A 14,816-nucleotide genomic window follows, 5' to 3' on the forward strand; every position below is an offset into this window, starting at 1 on the left:
AGTCGTGGAGTCTTAGGCAAAGTCAAAGTCAAAATCATTTATTCAAAGTAGGTACAATTCTACTCCTTTTGATGGTCGAAATTGGTAAATTTGTACGATATAGTGGTGATAATTAATTACGTAACTAAAACTAAAGTTACGAGGGTTCCAAACGCGCCCAAGTCTGAGAAGAGCCCACAACAAACTCCTACCTTATAGTAAGGGTCAATGTGAATGTAAGACGATAATATTAATTATTATTATTATGGTGTGAGACAACTCTAAAATAAATATTTACTTTTGTCTCCATCTGCTTGCTCTTCCAAAATTATTATCATCACTTTTTATTTTGTTTGTTACCTGAGCACCATTGTAAGTCCAAGATCCAAACTTCATGAAGCAAGTCTGTTCATCGAACGGGAAGTACTCTACATTGATTTCACAAGAGGACTTGTAGATCGCTGGTGGTTTCCAGTTCACTTCACCCGTGTACTTCAGCGTTGCTTTTGTCATCAATGTCACCTAGAAATGGATACATATTTTGGATAACTTTAATCGTAATATTTTCATTGTTAAGAAATTACGTACTGTACTATCCATCCATAAATATTATGGCCCAAACCCTTCTTATTCAGAGAGACCCGTACTCAGTAGTGTGCCGGCGATTAGTAACGATGATGATTTGGTTTGGCCATAAATGGAAATGACAGCATAAGTAAAAAAATCGTATGATATACAAGGAACCAAAAGCTTAATATGTATGGAGCACCATACAGATTTCTATGTTTCAGCGGATTATAGCGTAGGTACTAGAAAATGCCCGCGACTTCATCCGCGTTGATTTAGGTTCTAAGAGATCCCGTGGGGACTGTTAGATTTTCCGGGATAAAATTTGCCTAGGTATATCAATTACAAGGGACGCAAGCTACCTCGGTGCCTTTCATACAAATCGGTTAAGCAGATGGGTCTTTAGGAATCCCGTGCGGACTCTTTGATTTTCCGAGATAAAAAGTAGCCTATGTTCGTCCTCGGGATATAAGCTAACCCTGCAGCGAATTTCATCAGAATCGGTTAAACTTTTGGGCCGTGAAAAGGTAACAGACAGACAGACAGACAAATTTTCGTATTTATAATATTAACTATGGAAGTATGGAATATGGATTTAGCTTTTGGTTCCTTGTATATCATGAACTTCCGCAAAGTGACGCCTGCTTCTATACAACAAAGTGTGATATTATTAACCCCCGACCCAAAAAGAGGGGTGTTATAAGTTTGACGTGTGTATCTGTGTATCTGTGTGTCTGTGTATCTGTGTATCTGTCTGTGGCATCGTAGCTCCTAAACTAATGAACCGATTTTAATGTAGTTTTTTTTGTTTGAAAGGTGGCTTGATCGTGAGTGTTCTTAGGTATAATCCAAGAAAATCGGTTCAGCCGTTTGAAAGTTATCAGCTCTTTTCTAGTTACTGTAACCTTCACTTGTCGGGGGTGTTATAAATTTTTAATTTACACTTGTCACCACTTACTTCATAATTTCCATCCCAGTTGTTGTAAAGAACGATATCAGGCAGCCAGATATGTTCGGAAGGCACGTACAGCATCTCTACTCCGCCATAATCGTCAGGATTCCACTGCAGTTTGTAATCAAACCATTTCTGAAATTAATTATAAACTCTTTTAAAACTTTTGAAAAATGACTACCAAGACTTTCTGCTTTAAAAACCAAGATAATAAATTACTTCTTTTTTAACCCCCGACCCAAAAAGAGGGGTGTTATAAGTTTGACGTGTGTGTCTGTATATCTGTGTATCTGTCTGTGGCATCGTACCTCCTAAATTAATGAACCGATTTTGATTTAGTTTTTTTTTTTTTGTTTGAAACGTGGCTTGATCAGAGTGTTCTTAGCTATAATCCAAGAAAATCGATTCAGCCGTTTGAAAGTTATCAGCTCTTTTCTAATTACTGTATCCTTCACTTGTCGGGAGTGTTATAAATTTTTAATTTACACTTGTTTACTAATCATTATTTTATTGATCAACCACAAAATGCATTACATATTTTGTTAGGAGGCAAAAATTTATCCTACTCATAATAATATTATGATGCTCACAAAACAATTACATTTCCCTCAAGGAAATCTTCATTATTTGTTTATAAATTATTATTGATCATTAGGTACCTACCTATTCAACCCACGAGTCATGACCTGGTTCTTAACTTACATCAACTGCGACAACTTTAGACACAATCGAATCATTGTGAGATATTAATTGATCATTACCTGCTCAACCCATAAGTTGGTTGTCATGACCTGATTCTTTAGGTTAACCTCCATCAACTGCGACAACTTTAGACCAAGTCGCACCGTCAGTATGTCGCTAACATTGGTCACAGGTCTAATCAAACGGTTGTAGTTGCTGAGAAGGTCATCGTAGAGTCTCTTGACATCTGGATTCGCTTCCAGAAGTTTTACACCTGGAAAATTTTAACATATTTTGTTTTTTTTTAATTTAATGGAAATTTAAAATTCATATTTTTGATTAATTAAGGCCCTAAATCTAACCCCTAATGCGCTTCGAAGTGTGAAGGTCTTCATACAGCCTTACTTCCTTGTATTATTAAAAGAACAAAAAGACGACTTCAAAAAACTCCTCCTTTTTTGAAGTCGGTTAAAAAGAGCGTGGATTTGACCTGCAGCTCGCTCCAGTAATGCACGGGACTTCCATTACTTTTATACATGCCATAATGTGTGTGTATCAAATCTTTGAAAAGAGCAACCGCCGAGTTTCTTGCTGGTTCCTCTCGGTAGGAAAGGCATTCCGAACCTGTGGTACAGCTTTTGACGATTCAAAAGTACTGGTAAAAGTTTAATTGCCAGTTTAATGCAGCCTGGTAAGTCGTAGGTGATTTTTCTTGTGGCAATACGTTGGGTTGGGTGTGAACGCGCGCTAACTGCAGGTACCTATGTGATAAGTATTATTGTATTTATGAGGGTACTTGAATAATTAGAATGTGAAAGTATAAAAATCTACAGTCACTTCATTATTATTTCGACAAGTGATCATTTCAAATTCAGAAAAATATCGATAGGCAGGCAGGTAGGTACTTACTTACAACCTACTTATACAAAAGAATTGCACTTCATTTTTAAAATATCTACGCTTACGTTAAACTTTATGTAAAATCATAGATCCTACTTACCAAAACAACTCCTAGCAAAGGTGAAAAATAACCACACGAAACCTAGCTTCATTTTGGCACTTTACTCGCGATAATATTTACGAAAAGATGCTGTAGTGCTGAGATAAAATGCATCGCGCGTGCGTAATCAATATGCTACGAATCTACGCCCGTAGAGGCCCGTAGAGCGACACTAGCGCTCGTAGTTCAGTGGAGTAATGTGGAACTAACTGAGTTTCCCATCTTGTCAATAGATGACGCTATATGATCGTTGTTTTTTAAATAAAAAGCAAATAAAAAATTATTATTTGTAATTAATAAAATAAAACTTAAGCATTAAATATTACAAAATATTAAACTTATTCTAATAAGATCAGGTTTTTTTACAATTTAGGGACCTTTTACAATTCTTGCGGTGCGACGTCGCATCATAAGAATGACGTCACACTTCAATGCAATTTCCATGTAAATTCCCACGATGCGTTGTGTGTTGTATAAATTAAAGATATGTTTGGTAGGTACAGGCCCTTATTCATCATTACAACTTCTCTTCTATTTGGGACTGGTAGGTACTAGATAACTAGGGACCTAGGGTACTTTAAAAACGGCTTAAATCTAACTTTAACTCTAACTAAACGCTGTCCTTTTCTTATCTTTTATTCCGCTCCACCACTTTCACTTTTTTAAACGTCTTGCCATTATAGATGTATTCCACTGTCGGATCGTCTGTAACAAAAAAATAGTTAGCATTTAAATAAAAGGAGTGATAATAAATTCAAATTATTGAGTTCAAGAAAACTGAATTTGAGATACTGAAGTGTGCGACAACGTCTTGATACTGAACTTTTTTTGCACGATTTATTGCAGCCCAAAAAAAAACTTTATTTTTTTCACGGTTAAAGAAATTTTATTCTCATTAAGAAACAATACACTTACATGAGAAAGAATGAATAAGATACTATATGAATAAGATACTTTTTTTAATTTAAGCCAGACAGACCGTCCGTCACTCCGTCCGTCCGTCCACCCGACGGACGGACTAAGTGACGGACGGACGGATTACTTAAGAGGGCTCTCTCCGTCACTCGTTTCCACTCTTTTCATACAATCATAGTTCCAATTTCATTTGAATATTAAGCAACCTAAGTCCATGAAATTTTGCAGACATATTCTAGAAACTAATATCTATGTCTGTGGTTTTCCAGATTTCTGTTAAAATATTCGGTTTCAAAGTTACGCGGTCTTAAAATTTTCATACAAATCTTGGAGCCCCTGTAATTTTAAAACTACATATTTTTAGAAAAATCTAAAACACCACAGACACAGATATTAGTTTCTAGAATATGTCTGCAAAATTTCATGGACTTCGCTTGCTTAATATTCAAATGAAATTGGAACTACGATTGTATGAAACGAGTGGAAACGAGTGACGGAGAGAGCCCTGTTAAGCGCCCTCTGGTATGATGAAATGACTATTTAGAGAGGGTAGCGGGAAGCGGCTGAATGAGGGAGACTGGGGTCAGGCTGTGGTGGCGGTCACTAGGAAAAGCTATGTTCCACAGTGATATTCTCAGGCTGATTTGATATTTAGGTAGATAGATATATCTACTTACCACTAATAGGATATTTGGGCACTGGCCATAAACTGATCGGGATAAAATATGCGTTCGGTACTTTTCGGATGACTATCGTTTTTTCTTGCGCCATGTTCTCAGAACCTGGAAAAAAACAAAAAAATTACAACTTAAACTTAAAAAAAGTCAAACGCAGACGACGGACTATATTTTCCGTCCAACGCGTTGGTCGCGTCGTTAATTTACTTTTACTTATGTTGTTACTGTTGTTATGTTGAGTTACTGTTGCTGTTGTGTATTTAAGAAGTTACTAATTTATTGTAACACAGTCTTAGATAGGAATATAAAGATTACTTTCATGACTCATATTATATTTGATGAGTATAATAAAAGCCACACTATATCTAGGCGTAATACATAATAAGTACTTTCATTTTTTATGTTTAAGCATGTACCTACCTAAAACGTTTTCAACGTTTGAAAACTTTTTATCCCAGGCACGAACTTTAGAATTTTTTCAATTATGGCGTTGTTAGGCAATGATATTAGAAGAAAAATTGCTTCTAATATCATTGTTTTTAGGTATTGACGTTAACGTTAATGTAGCCGCAAAAGAAAATTGGATTTAATTATTTCCACAAACAAAACCGCAAGATATCCAAGTTGAAAGATTTTCAGTTATAAATAAACCCTTACGCAATCGACCTATACTTAGATGTCTACTAATACCTATACCTAAGTACCTACGTCTTGTATTACATAATAGGATAAAGATACCCTATTACAATGCTATAGTCTATTACCACAGTATAAAGAGAGACACAGTAGTCCGACACCTTTAATCTCGTGGTAAATAACGCCCACGACGACCATTCAACATAGAACCCTGACAACGTAAGCCATTTTGGGTAGCTTCTCTGTACCGCACTACGGAACGATTGCTAGACTAGAGGTCCCCAGACTTTTTTTTCTCATGAACCACTTTCAAAATATAGCTGGTTCCGGTGGACCCCCTGCAACTACATTTCTACCATATTCCCAAAACTCGACAAAAAATGTGAAGATTAGATCTAACTCATGGATCTAACTATGGAAATTTGCGTTGCGGCTGAGTTCCAACCACGAATATTAATAGTTTTCGAAAAAAAGTGAGAATCGATTGGTTAATTAATTAATTAACCAATCGATTATTAACAAAGATTAATTAATCTATCGTGCTGTAAGTGGATGTCAAAAAGTAAAGTTGGCCAATCAAAAAAGTGATTCCAACCAACTTTACTTTTTTTGACATCTACTCACAGCATAAGGAACTAATCAATTCTCACTTATTTTTAACCCCCGACCAAAAAAGAGAGGTGAACTCTGACGTGTGTGTCTGTGTATCTGTCTGTGGCATCGTAGTTCCTAAACTAATGAACCGATTTTAATTTAGTTTTTTTTGTTTGAAAGGTGGCTTGATCGAGGGTGTTCTTAGCTATAATCCAAGAAAATCGGTTCAGCCGTTTGAAAGTTATCAGCTCTTTTCTAGTTACTGTAACCTTCACTTGTCGGGAGTGTAGTAAATTTTTAATTTACACTTGTATTTAGAAAACATAGGTAAAGTCAAGCAAACATTTTAGTTCTTCACTATTGAAAGCAGACAAATTTTCGTAGACCTCCGATTACGAATTGTGAATCCCCCATTGGCGTGACAAAAAAACGTAAAAAAATGGGGGTCCTGGACCCGTTAAGTTTCCCCTGAACCCCTGGACGGCTTCGTCGAACCTCTGTATGTAATATTATATCGTTACTCTGTGCTATTACATAACACCGAAGTACACATGAGTTCAACAAACGAATGAGGAAGGGTCTAGACGCGTCTTCCTGGTACCTAGGAAGATTTGCAATGTCAATGCTATTGCCAGACTGTCCTTTTGAACTTGATACAAACTAGAATTTGCTCGTAGTTCCGCCTGCCCTTCAGAAATATCCATACTAACATTATAAATGCGGAAGTGTGTCTGTCTGTCTACTGACTGGGCCCGTCTGTTTAACAAAGGTATGAAAAATACATAATATTTTTCAGAGACTTTACCTACGATCAAACACTAGGGTTAAAGAGGATAAAAGGTTCCGACTAAGGATCGTTAGGTTTAAAGAGTTTATTTCTCAACAATGTTCACTTGTATGAGAATAATTCTAAATATAAATATAAATATAAATAAAACATAATTCGTCATCGTCATCGTTCGTCATCTCAACCGATAGACGTCCATTGCTGGACATAATATGGTGTCTCTTGCAAAGATAGCCAATTGTGCCCAGCGGCTCCAGCTTGAAATCATCCGGCCGCCATGTCAATTTAAGGTTACGTCACAAAAAGAATGAAATATGTTCACAAAAAAAAAATTAATTTACTAAATCACATCATAGATGGCGCTGTCATTAATTAAATTGCAATGTTGCACATAAAAGTGTTATATCTTGTAGTTTTTGATCCGCCTCTAGCAGGAGGCACTACCAACACTTCGTTTTCCGGTGCAAAGTAGCCATTCAAACACCTCAGAACCCCAATATCCATCGGTGTTTCGAACTTTATGTTATTTACCCATGACTTTACATCACTACACACCGTCTAAGGACTATAACATCCTTGATATTATAGAACTTCGCAATACACAGACAAACAAATAAATCACCGGAGTAATAAATATGCAAAATCATATCAAATGTCCCATTCTAAACGACACTTCCCGGTAGGTAGGTGTGAACGCATTATTTTTCACTTAGAGCTGGGCGTAAAAACGGCTGCCACGTAATAGGTTTATAGCTGTGTAATCGAATATGATTGTTTTTCTTAGGGTCTGATTCCTGGCAGAGAACCGTCTGCAACATTGTCTACAAAGATCTTCGAGGAAATGTACCGCGTTAGTACAATGTTATGTTAGTACACAATAATTCAATAGCAGAGAATAGAGATGTCCCGATTAAGAGGGACTTCTCTTTTCTAAAAATTAGAATCATGCTAAGAAGTTTTGAACCATGTTGAACATTTTTTACCGTTCCGGACCTCAAAAGGAAAAACGGAATCCTTATAGGATCACTTTGTTGTCTGTCTGTCTATCTGTCCGTCTGACCGTCCGTCATGTTCATTAACAAATAATCAATAAGTATTTTCAATTTTCAAAGTAAGATTACTGTACCAATTGGGGTACCTTACCTATTGTATGAAAGGGCTTTCTTTACCTGTACATTCGAAAACAGATTTGTGCGCGAGTCCGACTCGCACTTGGCCGGTTTTTGCAATTGGCCTTAGTAAGCTAAGTATTTCACGAAAACTTACTTTCGAACTATACCAAAACTTACATCCAAAGAACACATAGGTAGTATCACCCAGAGGCTGAATTCCCTAATAGCTATTAATAACCACGAAACCAAGCAAACACTCGATCGGTCACTGCTCATACCAATTACCAAGACACGCGTATTCTGTGAGGAAGTGTTACAATTTATCACTTTAGAACATTACGCAAGATGGAATCCAACTGATACAGTAACCTGCTTGTCTTTTGTTTGTTTATTATTCTTCTAGACAAGCGCGCTCCATCTTAGGCTGCATCATCACTTGCTAGCAGGTTTGATTGCAGCCAAGCGATAGTCTGTGAGTAAAAAAAATCGGTAACAATAATCACACTAATATTATAAAGGCGAAAGTTTGTATGTGTGTGTGTGTGTATGTTTGTTACTCCTTCACGCAAAAACTACTGGACGGATTTGGCTGAAATTCGGAATGGAGATAGATAATATCCTGGATTATCCGGGATAAAAAGTAGCCTATGCTACTTTTTATCCCGGAAAACAAGTCAGCTAGTAATGTAGATATTCATAAAATTATTTTTAACTAGCTGACGCCCGCGACTTCGTCCGCGTGGATTTAGGTTTTTTTGAAATCCCGTGGGAACTCTTTGGTTTTCCGGGATAAAAAGTAGCCTATGTGCTAATCCAGGGTATAATCTATCTCCATTCTAAATTTCAGCCCAATCCGTCCAGTATTTTTTGCGTGAAGGAGTAACAAACATACCTTCGCACACACACACACAATCAAACTTTCTCCTTTATAATATTATAAGTGTGATGGAAACCTTTATTAAACTAGCTTGTCTAATCTACCTTGGGGTAGAGGTTGATTTCTGGAACGAATTCCTGAAAGGCTGGCAACGCATTGGCGGTTCCTCTGATGCTGCAAATGCGTGGCGGTAATCACTTAACATCAGGTGACCCGCCTGCTCGTTTGCTCGCTATTTTTTTTTTAATTATCCTCCGTTTTGGTATCAGAAGATCTATAGAACAGTCTATGACTACTACATTTACTGGGCATATTAAATCTTCACTGACCCTACACTATACGATCTTGAGGATGGTCAAGTAAGCCGATCTATTTTTATCCTTTATCATGAAGGATCAGTATAATACACGGTTGAACCCTGATGAAAACAATTTGATTGGTCTATTTCTTTTATTTGAAATCCCATCCGCATCCCATCCCTTTTTCCGTGAAGTGGATTGTTTCCGTTCTTGTTTGGATTTACTTATTCCGTGGGATTTTTGAAAAATCCAGCCTTCTCTTTTTTAAACAATGAAGAGAACTTGCACAAAATTACAGTTTTATAATTCCAAGTGTGCATACGTATATATTTAGATATTCACAGATATAGATATATAGTCACAGATTTGTTCAAATACTATTTTGTTCGTCCGCCTGGTAAAAGTTCAACTAACTGACTGCATCTTCCGATTTGTCTACCTCCTTCGAACTATAATGTCCCACCTACTGCAATTGCTACAGTATCCACATGATATAATTAACAGCTGATAGCACTCGGGGATAATTTACCTATCTATCGGTGTAAGAATTTTTAGCAATCGTATCATTAGTTTAGAAGATTTCTCCTACATACAAACTAACTACTTATAAACAATAAATTATAGTAAACTAGAAGATGCCCGCGGCTTCGCCCGCGTGGATTTCGGTTTTCTAAACTCTTTGATTTTCCGGGATAAAAAGTAGCCTATGTGCTAATCCAGGATATTATCTATCTCCATTCCAAATTTCAGCCAAATCCATTCAGTAGTTATTGCGTGAAAGAGTAACAAACATACACACACACACACACACATACAAACTTTCGCCTTTATAATATCAGTGTGATACAAGTAAATAGTATACATAGGTACCTAGATTCTGTATAGACTAGAGACGAGCCTCTTCAATTAGATTCAATTATTAGGTAGGTATATTGCCTACTAACCTAATATGATCATAACTAGGGCACTACCCCCGTAGGCCATAACTCTGAGTTAGAGTTAGAACTAAATAGGTACTTTCATTCGCCATTTCGTTCTCACCGTGGGAGTTAATACAGGAGTATAAAATAAGTAGGTCAGGTCTGATATAATCAACTAAATCAGATGAAGTGAAATGAAACTGACTATAAAAATCATTGCCAGAGTGGCCGTTGATCAAAACTTGAAGCACAGGAAGTAATTACTGGTATTGATTGCGGTCTGGCTTCGATAGACGTTGTGAATTGCCAAAAAATATACAGTTACCTATAATATACTTTTGAAAATCTCCTGGGGTCTTATAGCACAAGTACAGGAATAAATCAGAAAACCGCGAATTTGTGGTCACATCATTAAAAAAAATATGTTTCAATTTTCAAAGTAAGATAACTATACCAAGTGGGGTATCATAATATGAAAGGAATATTATCTGTACATTCTAAAACAGATTTTTACTTATTTTTATGCATAATAATTCTTGATTTATCGTGCAAAATGTTGGAAAAAATACCCGAGTGCGGAACCCTCAGTGCGCGAGTCTGACTCGCACTTGGCCGGCTTTTTCCGGGATAAAAAATATGAGAAAAGTGGAGTGAGGTGCTTTGAAAAATAAAAGTTTATCTTCGCTTTTTATCTTTATTTAACAAGAAAATTGCGCTCGCGCTCCTATTTAAAGGTAACATTCCACTAACCAGCCAGGTATTCAGCCCGTCAAGTCAAGTAAAAGTTTTTCTCATGAAAATATTGCGCGATGGACTATGGCCAAGTCTTGGCCAAACCTTTCTCATTTTGAAAGGAGACCCGTGCTCAGTAGTGAGCCGGCGATGGGTTGATCATGATGTTGATTGTGATGTAAAATATGTCAGGTTTAAAATAGGGTTCGTTCCCACGCACCTACTAAGATAGGACCCGCGAATCGCCTGAGTCGTGATGTGGGTCATCCCGATCAAAGGCGCCGCGCCGCAACGGTTTCGGTGTCAATGATCCATATACGTAATGCCGTGGAGGGACTTGAACCAGATAAGTGTATCTACTCACACTTACAATTGTTTGGTTAGTAGGTATTCCAAGTTCCGCTATTTATAGAATGAAATATTTTTATTTATTTTTTTATTTTTTATTTGTACCAGAAAGTTGTAACAATATAAATAAAAGGAAAGAAAAAGTGGACAGGGAAGCACTTATCTCTATAAGAGATCTCTACCAGTGACCCTTGGCAGTGCGAGAGGTTGTAAATGGAGTAGAATAGGTACAGCAAAGATAGACAGTAATCATGAAAAATAAAAAATAAATATAGTAGATATTATGTTATAATATATACTTACAAATATTTATATATTAAAATAGACTTACAAAAACATATATACCTTAATACATAAATATATACTTATAGTCATAAATATATCTTATAATATATACCGATAGATATATGTAAACAATATGTTATGACAGAGAGGAAAGATAGTGCTGTTTCAGACGATTTTTATTTATGGTAGCCAGGTAGGTATATGGATTTTCTTGTTTTCCCCATATTTTTATACACTGCGGAAAAGTGGATTCTGCGACTAGTCGAAAAAAAGATTGATGCTCTGGAGATGTGGCGCTGGAGGCGGATGCTAGGAGTCTCATGGACCGAATTTCGCACCAACGTCAGCTCTATACTCCAAGAACTCGGCATTAAACAAGGACTTTCGGCGTTAGTACAGACTACAGAGTCGCATATTAAAATTCTTTGGAAATGTCTCCTGGCGTAAGAGTAACTCCATCGAACGTAAGAGTAACTCCAAGAGTAACTCCGACGGAGGAGCTGGGCAGGGCGAGGAAGGTCGCCCATGCGATGGACGGGCCAAATTCTGCTGTGGATTGTCCCTTGAACGAGTGCACCAGGCTATCGGCCAGCAGGGAGAAATAGCGAATGCTCGTGAGGCGTATAACATCTGCCCTCAAAGACGTTGCTTCGTGATGACCACGACCGCTCCGCCAAGAGTGTTACGACGAAGAAAATGAAGAAGAACATGGATTTGCTGTTTAATTACTTAGTACAAGCAAGTCTATAACTTGTTATACTTATAGCAACTTATGACAGTAAAATAAGTTCTATAAACTTTGGGAGTCCTAAGGTGCCGATACCCACAGGGCACGGAAAAGCGCCCCGGTGGAAGACTCCCCACTAGGTGAAATGACGACATAAAAAGTTAAAGATCGATCAGATTCAGGCGGCAAGAACGTGATGCGTGTAAGTCCCTACAAGTACAAGAGACACAAGTCCAGCTGTGGACGTCTATAGGTTTTTTCTCTCTCTCGTCTGGCTTTACACGGATCAGCCAATGTCAAGTTTGTAGTAACTTACAAGTTGGGGAAACTATATAAGTATGGACTTCGTTTGTGCCACCACCAAACACACCAGTAAAACACAAAAACCGGCCGCTTTTAACAAAAAAAAAACATTCCAAAAAGGCACCGCACGCGCGCCAGCAAACGCCAACACAGACGAAGACCTCCGTCTATCGGTTGATAATTATGATGATGATGAAGTACTAAATTATTTTCTTATCTATGGTAATAATAATATTAGCTGTTGATGACTGATAATGTTAGAGGCACACGAATAGATATAGTTAGATTAGAGGTCTCACTTCGAATCACCCCGTTTAATGCGCCAGTCGGTGAATCGGAACTTTTCTTTTTATACGAAGGTTCTTTTTATACGAAAAGTCAGATCTTCATGATTTGAAATAAGTACACCATTTAGTTAAGTTTTGAGTACCTAGATATAAAGTGTGATAAAAACAAAAACTAGAAATAGGTACAAAATACAGATCAACGGAAAACGAATTGTAAAAAACGTGGAACTTAAAAAGGTCCATAAGACTTTCATCTCTTTTTTTCTTAAATTCTTTTATCAAGACATGTTGTTATTAAATTCAAATTCTTTTAAAATTAAATATTAAGTATAAGACTATAAGACCATTGTACAAAATACTTTTAATTCAAATAAATAATAATTAATTAAATATGTTTTCAAACTATGTACCTAATTTCTTTTTCATTTTCTGTATCTAATTCTTTCTTCCCCCTTACTCTTTATAGTAGGTATCGGGTAAGATAAGTTACCTTTGTTATCAGCTCGTCTGGGCGGCGCGGGAACGGACGCAACGATGTTGGCGGCGAGCGCGCACGCGCATAGCAAGGCTGTGGCGCGGACGCGCGACATGCGTGCAACTGTGAGGACCACTGGAGCACTAATGTTTATTGTTACTCTTCAGGCTAGTGGCTTGGCGGGAATGCTTCCGCCTTGTTCCTACCTACCTACCTGTGGGCTATAACTCTGAAATCTATAGTGCACACTTTGACTTTGCCTAAACTTAAGTTTCAGTTAAAACGAGACAGATGTATGCCAGCCGTATAACGCTGTCTCATTTTAACAGTGTCTTAAGTCTGAACAAAGTCAAAGTGCACTCTATAGATTTTAACATGAGTCTGCCGTGTAAGCGTAAAGGTCCTATCTGAAAAATGTAAATTTTAGAGGTGAAAATAGTTTCGATCAGGTGCCGATTTGGTTAGTGATTAGGCGTATCAACTAGTAATTAATTTCATATGCGTTTTTCCTTATCCTTAATCTTCTTCATGTAAATAACAACCCCAGCCCCAGTAGGTACATAATAAACTTAGACCTCATAGCGGATTATCTCGGTGAGGTAGGCATTTGGTAACTATGTACCTACTAAAAATTTATATATTCTGGTCTATATTTGGTCAACACAAACCATACCAATCGTGTGAACGACTACTACGATCATTAACCTTTACTCGTAGATACTATTTGGTAGGTAACTTATGCCTGTTAAAAGACTTCTTCAAGTGAAGATACCTAGATAGTTGAGATGGCAATCGGGGTATGAGGCGGGGGGACGTCCCTCTCCGATTACCACTACAACCTGTCGCGTACCTTCTATACCTGAAATCTGAAAATGATTAACCATAAATACCCATATCCATAAAAACTTTTTACTTTTATTTTTTCAACTAGGTAACTACTTAATATGTCAAATTCTTAAATTACTTTCAACGAACGTCCAATCATTTGGTCAATCAAAATTTTAGGGGTTGTTCAAACAATGGTGCAAAAATTTTAAGTGTTATAAAATTGTTATGAGACAACAAATCCCGAAAAATGTGAGAACCCAGCAAGCCTCCAGCCTATTATTCAATATAAATAGTGTAATGGCAGAGAACCGCAAGCTACGCGAAGAGTTGTACGATACCACTACTAAGAAGCATCAAGAAATGTCCAGAGCGATTGAATTGTATAAGAAGAACTCCAAATTAAGCAGACAGCTGCAAGAGGCTAAAGAAGAAGCTAACTCTTTAAGAGATTCTATTAATGAACTGCAAAATTAATAGGTAAAAAATTTTCTTTCCTTCTTTAAGTTTAAGCAAAGTTAAAGTGCGTCCTATAGATCTTAAAGTCAAAGTCAAAATCATTTATTCAAAGTAGGTACAATTGTACTCCTTTTGATGGTTGAAATTGTTAAACTTGTACGATATAGTGGTGATAATTAATTAAGTTACTTAAAACTAAAGCTACGAGGGTTCCAAACGCGCCCAAGTTTGAGAAGGGCCCACAACAAACTCAGCCGGGAAAACCTCAACCTTAGTTTAGTTGAAAGTACAAAAAGAAATGTCTTACGCCTACGATGAAATAATAGCATTGCATCGTGAAAACGAACTGTTAAAATACGAAATCATGTTATCGAAACTG

At 37.0% G+C, this 14,816-nt stretch overlaps 1 protein-coding gene across 4 annotated transcripts in view; it reads right to left on the bottom strand.

Moving 5' to 3' along the window:
• Nucleotides 1-13,330, bottom strand: part of LOC123874153 (acetylcholine receptor subunit beta-like 2) — a 62,274-nt gene extending 48,944 nt beyond the window's left edge. For 2 of the 4 annotated variants that reach the window (XM_045919360.1, XM_045919362.1), the window contains exons 1-4: nt 3,180-3,317; nt 2,260-2,453; nt 1,505-1,633; nt 340-501 (exon numbers count right to left, since the gene is read on the bottom strand). In XM_045919360.1, the coding sequence (XP_045775316.1) occupies nt 340-501; nt 1,505-1,633; nt 2,260-2,453; nt 3,180-3,231 (537 nt within the window). In that variant the 5' untranslated portion in view covers nt 3,232-3,317. Of the gene's footprint in view, nt 1-339; nt 502-1,504; nt 1,634-2,259; nt 2,454-3,179; nt 3,320-4,771; nt 4,877-13,168 lie in introns of those variants that run through there. The other 2 variants (XM_045919363.1, XM_045919361.1) reach the window with 2 other exon arrangements.
• Nucleotides 13,331-14,816: the final 1,486 nt, after the last annotated feature.

This window comes from Maniola jurtina, chromosome 18, assembly GCF_905333055.1.
Source record: "Maniola jurtina chromosome 18, ilManJurt1.1, whole genome shotgun sequence".
Classification (NCBI taxonomy): domain Eukaryota; kingdom Metazoa; phylum Arthropoda; class Insecta; order Lepidoptera; family Nymphalidae; genus Maniola; species Maniola jurtina.